General features: G+C 39.5%; 1 protein-coding gene across 1 annotated transcript; it reads left to right on the top strand.

Annotated features, from left to right (window-relative positions):
• Nucleotides 1-4,874: 4,874 nt before the first annotated feature.
• myl13 (myosin, light chain 13) lies at nt 4,875-9,726 on the top strand. The gene is made up of 6 exons (XM_021589161.3): nt 4,875-5,124; nt 7,679-7,706; nt 8,394-8,543; nt 8,819-8,992; nt 9,248-9,325; nt 9,437-9,726. The coding sequence occupies exons 1-6, from the start codon at nt 5,023-5,025 to the stop codon at nt 9,463-9,465; spliced, it is 561 nt and encodes a 186-aa protein (XP_021444836.1). The 5' UTR covers nt 4,875-5,022; the 3' UTR covers nt 9,466-9,726.
• The last annotated feature ends 730 nt before the right edge of the window (nt 9,727-10,456 follow it).

The raw sequence follows: 10,456 nt of genomic DNA, 5'->3' as shown, positions 1-10,456 counted from the left end.
CAGCGAGAATAGCTGCTGAGTTTCTAGGGCTCTCAGGCAAGGGTTGTGCAGGTGGTCTTTGTTTTGACATTTAATGTAGATTCAAGTTTGTTCAAGTGATGGCATTGTAAGATTGAATAGAGCTCTTGTAAAGTTTTCTTCAGATACTTTCTCCAATAATTATAATGAGGGGGTCATTTAATCACACTTTCATTTATTCAACAGCTTTCATTCATATAAAATTGTACAGCTTGTTCTTCATCTGTCACACAGAAAGTAAGTGGGTGTTGACTCCATCTCACATATTTAACTTTTTAGCCAAAGGAGGGCACTGTGGTCCCGTTTTTCCTGGTGACAGTTTGACAGTGTGGCGCTTGCCTCATAGTAGCAGGTTCATGTTCAGTGAATGTTTTTTTCTATTCAGTGCTGCTCTCTGTTGTATGGTTTGAAATGCTCATAATTACCAGACAATGTAATGTACATACCATACAATTCACTGTTGTCAGGGAGTTTAAAATGGGGATTTTTTTTATTAAAGAAAACATTTCTTCTTCATATGTAAATCTAATCAGGAATCCTGAGGTCTAGTCCTATCACTGAATGCATAATAACCCCATATTATTCGACTTCAATGGTCAGAGAGGAATAGAGGGGAAAAGAGACTATCAGACCTGAGCACAGAGTTCCTGTAGAAAGCATAAACTGACTGTACAAAAGATTAGACTGACCAGGTGAATCCAGGTGAAAGATATGATCCCTTATTGATGTCACCTGTTAAATCCTCTTCAAGCAGTGTAGATGAAGGGGAGGAGACAGGTTAAAAAAAGATTGTTAAGCCTTGAGACAATTGAGACATGGATTGTGAATGTATGCGATTCAGAGGGTGAAGGGGCAAGAATAAAGATGTAAGTGCCTTTGAACAGGTATGGTAGCAGGTGCCAGGCGCACGGCTTTGAGTGTGTCAAGAACTGCAAACCTGTGCTCCCGAGTGGCGCAGTGGTCTAAGGCACTGCATCTCTGTGCTAGCTGTGTCACTAGAGATTCTGGGTTCATGTCCAGGCTCTGTCTCAGCCGGCAGCGACCCAGGAGACCCATGGGGTGGCGCACAATTGGCCAAGCATCGTCTGGGTTAGGGGAGAGTTTGGTCAGCCGGGATGTCCTTGTCCCATTGCGCACTAGTGACTCCTGTGGCGGGCCAGGTGCAGTGCACGCTGACACGGTAGCCAGGTGTATGGTTTTTCCACAGACACATTGGTGCGGCTGGCTTCCGGTTTAATTGAGCATTGTGTCAAGAAGCAGTACGGCTTGGTTGGGTTGTGTTTCGGAGGACGCACGGCTCTCGACCTTCGCCTCTCCTGTACGGGAGTTGCAGTGATGAGACAAAACTGTAACTACCAATTGGATACCACAAAATTGGGGAGAAAAAAAGTGGAAAGAAAAAAGAACTGCAAACACCCGTGTGTTTCAAGAATGGTCCGCAAACCAAAGGACATCCAGCCAACTTGACACAACTGTGGGAAGCATTGGAGTCAACATGTGCCACTATCCCTGTGGAACGCTTTCGACACCACTTTCGACGTCCATGCCACAACAAATTGAGGCTGTTCTACGGCAACGTGGGTGCAACTCAATATTAGGGAGGTGTTTTATACAGTATGCCTGATAGAAACGTACTTCCAAATGTCTGATTGTCTTAGGGATGTGGACTGGAGACAATTTACAGCTCAGATGAAGCGTCAGACAAATTTGCTGGGAGAACATAAGGTACAAAATTGAATGGCTGAATGGATTCTGTAGCCTTTGTTTTAGTATGCTCTACCTTGTGTTACCATCCAACCCTTACTTTGTTAATTAAAGTAAGATTCAAAAGGATCAACACAAATCTATGTAGCCCGTGTTAGTTTCTGTTTTCTCGATCCAAACTGAGACCCTAACTTCAATTCATTTCTTAATAAAAGTACAGTAGCATGATAAGCACATTTGCTATTTTCAGATATCACAGCACACTGCTAAAAGACAATGCCTTTTAGAAAACTATAAAGTGATCCGGTATTAGGTAACTGTCTCTATTTAGACAACCGTTAGACCGTTGAGCTGGCCCTTAATAGTTTTACATTCTTTAAGTGACAGCATACAAGATTGCTTTCAATACTGCAGGTCTTCAGCAAATACATATTGTATATGATATACATTCATCCATGCTATGTTGTAACAATAAATGTGAATAACTTGTGAGTTCCATCAAAACAGTCCTATAGGAGAGGCCGATGGCAATTGGTACATTGCAATTGGAACACCTTGAATTACTCCAATCAGAAACAAGCAAATCCAAATACAAGACCACACTGACAAATAAATATACAAGAAAGTTAATAAACTCAGAAAGTAATATTTGTTCAGCTTGTTGGGTTAAACCTATAACATCCCTCAGGATGTGAAATTACTTTTTGTGTAATACTCTATCCTTTATTTTGAAATATGCTTCTTTATTTTATTTGTTTCTCTTTCAGTAAAGGACAATACACAGAGGAGCTGAGCCTTGAACCATGAGTCAGTTGTTTCTATGAGCACTGAAAGACCAATTTGGAGGAACAATTTTTCCAGAGGTAAATGCCAACCACATAAGGACATTCATTGTCATCAACATAACATTCATTCTGAACATGATGCGGTTGCACATGTGAAGGTTACAAAAAGTTCACTGAAAGTTGATCAATCTTAACTATTACCATTAAATTGCCACAGTAGGATTGCACATGATGACTATGATTCCATTATAGATGCCACCCACTAGTGTACTGCAAACTGTGCTCGTACCATCATTTCTTAGAAACTACTATCTGATTGGAGACTTGTTCAACATTATTCAGCAATGCATGTGTACAACATGCTACAGCAAGGCAAATTGAATTGTCTTTAAAAGTTTGTCAGCGCTATTGACCATTGTGACTCTCAATATACAAACATGTAAAACATGAGTTTCACATGAGTAAAATTAGTTTATTTCACTTAAATAGTTCTTCAGAAAATGTGGATTTCCGGTGTAGGAAAGCTCTAATTAGCCAGTCTCGTCCTGGCCATTTAACTATTATGCAAATTATTATTCTGTACAATAATCAACTCTCTTCCTCCCTGAGAAGAGGGCTACCCACATCCTGAACTTGGACAGAATTATAGCCTGGCGTGCAGCAGGGCAGAAACCTAATTTGAGTCTTCTGAATTTCCCTGATAAATGTGTGCTACACTCTTTAAAAAAAACATGTTACCTAGAACCTAAAATGGTTATTTGGCTGTCTCCATAGGCAAACCCTTTGAAGAAACCTTTTTTGTTCCAGGTGAAACCTTTTTTGGTTCCATGTAGAACCCGTTCCACAGAGGGTTCTACATGGAACCCAAAAGGGTTCAACCTGGAACCAAAAAATGGTTATCCTATGGGGACAGCTGAATAACCCTTTTGGAAGAGTGTACAGTTGTTAATATACAGTGTACATTTCATAAATGAATGAATCTTAGTTAGTACCCTTCTCTGTGATTCCCTACTGGATTAAAGGAACGTTACTGTGTCTCATTCTCTTGTAATTGGATCCAACCAGTAAAGTCCAAACTAAGTGTATGTGTCTATACTTACTTATGACTTTAGCTTGCTAAACTAAACTGCCCCCGTTACAGCTGCACTGAAGGTTGCTTTGCTTTGTTTGGGGGTCAAATAACAATTGGCGTTGTAAATCGTCTGGAGCCTTTCCAAGGTACATACCATAGCGAACAACGGGCAGGCACCAAAATAGCAATCATGACAGGACCTGAATGTTTTACAAGCTTCCCATGGGGTGGACATACTGGGATGGTTGCATTAGCTGTCTTCAATGACAATCACCTGATATAATGTTCATGGGATGGCAGTTAGAGCTATGCAGGGCTTGATCCATTTATAACCTGACTGACACACTGAGTTTCCATCTGTCTCTCTATGTAGGTTGACACTCATTGACTGGCTGGGGTTCTGTTCAAGTGCAAGTGCAACCAGCAATGACAATACTAGAGTTCATTACATCATTACATCATTTAGCAGACGCTCCTGAGGGCATACATCTTCATACTGGTCCCCCGTGAGAATCAAACCATGCTCTACCAACTGAGCCACATGGGACAGTTCATCATCAGTGTATAATGTTTGGCACAACAATGCAACGATTAATTATCAACGTTAAATTATATTTCATATTCACATTTTTATGGGTTATCACAACTGGTGTTAATGAAATCAGCAGTGTTGGCCTTAAAGGGTCAAGCAGCAGTTGCTGCATACATTTTTTTTGGAGGTCCATAAACTGCCATCTGAAAAGTCCAGCCGAAGAGAAAAGTATATGCCGTCAGGCCTACTGCCCGCAGAGTGACTATTCAAATGTCTCTCCCCTCTGTCACTAACACTCTGTAAATCCCTGCAGATAGGAACATCTGTCCCATAAATATATAATAATCTCACAGACCCGCCATGCTTGCCCGCACACATGTCCTCCGGTCCTGTCCTATCCTTGGGAGACAATACTCAGTCATTAGACAATATTTAATCTGAGTGTTGAGTATTTGCAGGGTATCATCAATATTACTATGGCAGGATAATTTGAGTCGCATTCACCGTCTGTTTCTCAGATGGTCACCTGCCCTCAGTGAACACCTTTAGCTCAAAGAACTGGTAGATCAAAGCACTTACAACACTGTGATGAACTTTTAAACAGACCGGAACACATAAATGGACTCAATAGAAATCGCTGGATTCAAGGATGAGGATCCAGGCGGGGGAATTCTATCCAAATTGGTTTCCTAGTAGCCTTCTTGATGATATGCATCCGCAGCCTGTTGTAGGTCTTAAATAGAAGCACAAAGCATGGCCTTTTATAGTAGTCCCCCTATTGTTGGCAGCATTGCAGTCAGGGAGGGGGTGAAGAAAGAATAAAGGGTCCCAGACACTCCAGGACACCTCTACCCAGTGTGTGTTAGCAGTGTCATTCCTCCTGTGTGCCCTGAGTATAGTCGTGCATCGCAATGGCGCCCAAGAAGAAGGAAGAGCCCAAAGAAGCACCCAAACCCAAGGCCCCAGAGCCTGAGCCAGTCAAGATCCCGGAGTTTAACCCCACAGAAGTCGTGGTACAGAAGAACTCCTATTTTCACTGGTTTGCATGAAGGGAATATGGAAAATATAATGAGCTTTGGATGTGGGTGTTGGATGGGGGAAACATCAACATAACAATGTTTTTATTTGATTATTTGTTATCTTTGAACGTGTTTAAAATGATTTGTTTTATTAGGGATTTATTTAAGACTAAAAAGGTGTGTTACTCATGTATTTGTTAGATGCTAAAATTGTAACTGGGCTATCCTACAGCACATAATTTCACTATCATTTGGGTGAGGTTCCATTCTTTTCATATTCATCAAATTGATAAGAAAAATGTAATACTGTTAATCTCAACATCAAGCCATCTATCCACTTGAGGACAAAATGGACCTTTCAAGGATATGGTAATAACAGTTTGGTCTTCCATTGATAGTCATCTGTGTTTTTCAAGAACATCAGAGACACCGTGTGACGTGAACAGTGCAGTGCATGCAAATAGGAGTCCTACAGTTTAGCCGTTTGGACAAGGTCCAATGCAGCCATTTTTAAGTCACTATCAAAAAATGTCTGTGTAACAATTAAGTATCTTACTAACCAAGTTACCATCCACAGTGTTTCATGTGAATGAAGTCACCGTAGATAAAATAAAATAATTTAAAAAAAAACCCCAGCTATGATGGAAACAGGTAGTTTCGGCACAATTTTGAAAATGCCGACAGGTCATTTGTTCGTTTGACATGGTGGGATCTTTTTGCGTAGGTAAAATGTATTATGCGAGAAATGGTGGTGGAAATGCTTTTATGTGCAAATATTGATATAATAACCATCATACCAAAGTAAACTTGGAGTCACGCGATGGTATAGTGTGTGGTCCAACCACTATGACTAGGGAAACCATGCAGCTTATTAGGATACAGATTAGATACGTTATGATGAACTTCACAGGGTGGAGAAAGTACATGGTATTGAGTTTGATGCTCATTTTCAATAAATAGCGAGGGTCATATTCTGGTGACATGATGATTGATGCTTGACTGCCGTTTGACAAATAAACATATTCTTGTTCTTATCCATAATTAACTCACCATGTAGACCACCCTATATCTGCGAACTGTCGGCTATTTGACGCAGCAGTTTTTGCGACAAAACTATCGGTAGAGTTGAACATATGATGGAAACACATTGAACCTTAGATTTGAATTCTGTACATGAAAACATAAGCAAAAAATAATATATTGTGTGCACTATTTCATCACTCACTGACTTTTCCGCAACAAGTCAGTTGCGGAAAAGGCGCATATCTTCTTCATGCGGATTTTAGAATAGTCTCATGAAGATCTGTCGCCAGTTGGATGGAAACCTAGCTAGTGTGACTGTTTTCAATTAAAATGCCCAAAAAACAAATCTAAATGCTTCTTAGCAAAGAGTGGTTGGACGGAGTGGGTAGGGGAAAATTAAACTAGCTGTTATTGGTATAGAGGTTTGGAACCCTCTTTCTTATTGGTCTAGTAACTAATTTACTACCTGGTGATGTCAAAAGTCAGGCCAAAACATTTCAGGCAGTCATTTCAAACAGCTCTTACACTAAAAGGGCATTATCATAATTGTCACAATTTCACAGTACTATTCCAACCTCATATTGTGGAAATATATATAAAATCACGTTTTTTACTTTAAAGATAAGATAATACGAGTAGCATGACAGATTGAAGAGGAACAATGATAATTAACATGACAGGCAAATATCTACATGCATTTCAAGACCTTTATAGAGCATGTTATCTTCATACTACTATTTACATCGTCACAAATCCCATTATTTTGTACTTAAGCAACAGTAGCTTGAACTTGATGGAGCTTAAAGTTGGGAGAATATTGGCTTACACAAGGCAAAGTTTGTTTCTTGCTGACTCTGGCCTCTTCTATATAAGTAAACATTTTCATGGTTGAGGGAACAGCTGTATTATGTAGTGAGGTTAAAACCACTCAATGTGATTTTAATTATGGCCATGCATAGCAGACCACCCAAATCGGAATGCCTTATTTGTGCACAAAAATAAGAAAGAAGTGCAAAGATAAATATATATATTTCTAACCAGGGCCAAATATTTTAAAACATGCAAAAATGTGGGATTTGAAAATATTTTCGCACAACATACACAATAGGAAAATCGTCAAGAGCGTTTACGATGGTGAACAAGTGCAAGAGGGACGTTCCTTTCCTATCTTCATTACATGAAGGATATCAAATGAATATACATAGGATTTTAATACAGTTTTAGGTTAGACCTTTGACATTGTTCAGATAACCTGAAAGGTTGGTGAAGCACAATTACATTTTCATGTCCTTCTCCGCCTATACTCCTCCATTTTCCATTCACTTTACATTTAGGTTCATTCAGAGTGGGGGATACTACTACCATCAAGGCCAAAGAGTCATGCCTTATGTATTTAACCTCCATTTTTTTAAAGTCATTTTCACTGTTGCTCACAACATGCAGTTAACTATGTTGTTGGCCATTTTAAATCACTACTTTGTGTCCACATCCTGAACCAAAATGTTATTTTTGTTTTTCCTTTCAGCTTGAATTCACTCCTGAGCAGATTGAGGGTAAGATTGAGATTGTAGTTACAGTTGTGACCTGGAATGGTACACTTATTATAATAGAGGTTGTTTTGGGGTTGTATTTTAGTATTTTTGAACATGAGAATACCAAGAAGTGCCTCATACAGTTGAGATGACTAATTGGAGACTATTGGCATTTTGATAGGCTGAGAGCTTGTTCTCTAGTCATTAGCAAATTAAATTGATGGTTTGTGGAAGTGTTCTGAGTGCAACGATATCAATTTACATTAATTTACAGTGGTGTGTGACAGATGACAACAATGATAACTTTTCTCTATTGACAGTATAGTGCAAGAGATCAGCTCAGTTGGTAGAGCACGGTGCTTAAATTGCCACGATGGTGGGTTCAATTCCCAGGACCACCCACATGCAAAATGTGTTCATGCATGACTGTAAGTTGCTTTGGATATAAGTGTCTGCTAAATGGCTTATATTACATACAGGAAAAAAAGTTATATATTGAAAGCAGGAGGCAATCCCCCTTTGATTTCCTCACCACATCAACACGTGGCGGCACACTGTTAGCATACCACAGATTGTGGCATTTCCAGCCTCTCCTCAAAGTGAGACCTGCCTGCTTTTAGGGCCCTGCCAGACACTCACTGCACTCGGAAAGCTAAGCGGAACAGATTTTAGACACACAGTGATACTTTCGTGTTGCTCTCTCCACAGATTTCAAGGATGCTTTCCAGCTGTTTGACAGGACACCACTCAATGAGATGAAAATCACATACGGACAGTGTGGCGATGTGATCAGGGCACTGGGGCAGAACCCTACCAACGCTGAAATCACGTACGTCCTTGGAAAGCCCAAGGCTGAGGGTATGTCCACGCAACAATCTATGATCAGTTTTATATTAGTGTTTTTTTTAAAAATAAAAACATACTGCTCAGTTTGCTTTCTTCGATGTTTCATCAATAAGCTTTTAACATTTAGCTATTATTACTTTTTATATTTGAAATTTAATAGAGGTAATCATACATTTAATATGTATTCTTTTAATTCAATCTAAGTCAATGTTATACATTTCTAACCCCTGTGTTGGTGATGTTGTGGACGGTCTCAATGACATTTGACTTTGTTGTTTCATACAAAGAGATGGCGACAAAGATGCTGGACTTCGACAGCTTCCTGCCAATCCACCAACACATCTGCAAAGCCAAGGACCGCGGCACATATGAGGATTTTGTTGAGGGTCTGAGGGTATTCGACAAACTGGGCGATGGCACAGTCATGGGTGCTGAGCTCAGGCACGTCCTGGCTTCACTAGGTGATTCCAACGCCTCAGACATCTTTAACATACACCATACAATAATACAAACAAAAATAGTTTGACCTTGCCATGTCCCACAATGTATGTGCTGTAACCAAGTCTTTATTGTCATACCGTTGACAACGTTAGAAGAGTTGGCTGAAGCACATTCATTATTGGACCAGGCTAAAGTAGGCTATAAAGGTTTTAGGGTAGACTCAAGTTCAACTGTATTATAAAAGGGAATTAAACTGTATTGTTGATTGGTTTAAGGTGAGAAGATGAAGGAGGATGAGGTTGAGCAGCTCATGACAAACCAGGAGGACGCCAACGGCTGTGTAAACTACGAAGGTTAAGAAATGATACCCTCTTCTTGCTATCGTTGACTAAACATTCCAAAACATAGCTTTTAAATCAATCAAGATTTCTGTATGTAACTCCCTCGTCTATTTTTCCTCTCAGATTTTGTAAAACACGTCATGGCATCTTAAAAAGGCTGCCAAGACAACCGATAGTTGAAGACGGGGGATTGTTCATATCTTTATGGAAAGTCCACACCATGTCCCTGATACCATGTGCTCATCTCATGTGCTCATCCAATTGGATTACAATTCCATCAGGTGACGGGACCAATTAACTTAAACTAATTGTTCATTGTTTTCATTTGCTCCCCATCTTGTTCACTCAAATAACAAATGTGATTGTACTATTCATTTGTGGATCAAAACGTGTGATTAAACAGAATGATTCATTATTGTAGTATTGTGCAATACTGTACTTCCGAATTTTACCTATCGTAACTGATGTTCATTAGTCGTATTTTCCTTGCCATGTGACGGTATACTGTACTGGGGTCTAAAGTCAATGCAGCCTCATGTAGCCTACATCCAATAGAGGGTGTCATTGGTCTAACTAATATACTTCACCAAACAATCCGCTCACAGTGATACATGAAAAGAAAGTGCTAAAAAATGAAATACAGAAAAGGAACAGGGAAACTCCGTGTGGAGGTCCTTCATAATCATACATCAACAATGACAATTCTTCATACTGCATCAAGTTAAGCTTCATGAACAATCTTAGGAAATCTTTATGGCGAAAAGAGATGGACTCAGTTGGACATGTGTGCTCTGACATGTAATATATTTCATTCACACACAGTCAGTAGCCATCGTAGTCTCTCTATCACGTACATTCACATTCCAGGCAGACACCATGTTCCACCTTTTCATGTCTCCATTCTTCTCTTCTTTGGTTTATCAAACCACACAACCTGTGCCACCTTAATGATGCCACTTGATGTTCCTGGTTGCAGACACAAGAGGGCAGACATGTATCAAGTACTGAAAGAAAAATGACTATTAATATGTCAGAGAAATATATATATAATATATATAATATATTATCAGGATGAATAAGAGCTTCATTTCAAGTATGAACTGTAAAAAAAATCAAGCCAGTTTATAAAAAGTAAAGAGTTTG

Source organism: Oncorhynchus mykiss, chromosome 28 (assembly GCF_057628025.1).
Source record: "Oncorhynchus mykiss isolate SJ-2025 chromosome 28, ASM5762802v1, whole genome shotgun sequence".
Classification (NCBI taxonomy): domain Eukaryota; kingdom Metazoa; phylum Chordata; class Actinopteri; order Salmoniformes; family Salmonidae; genus Oncorhynchus; species Oncorhynchus mykiss.
Note: the sequence above shows the minus strand (reverse complement) of the source record. Positions and strands in the feature narration are given on the sequence as shown.

What these genes read in the sequence shown, in the direction of transcription:
- myl13 (XM_021589161.3), top strand. Translation starts at nt 5,023, where the DNA reads ATGGCGCCCAAGAAGAAGGAAGAGCCCAAAGAAGCACCCAAACCCAAG. An exon ending in CACTCCTGAGCAGATTGAGG is followed by an intron (nt 7,707 to 8,393) that starts GTAAGATTGAGA and finishes CTCTCTCCACAG; the next exon opens with ATTTCAAGGATGCTTTCCAG. An exon ending in TGGAAAGCCCAAGGCTGAGG is followed by an intron (nt 8,544 to 8,818) that starts GTATGTCCACGC and finishes TTTCATACAAAG; the next exon opens with AGATGGCGACAAAGATGCTG.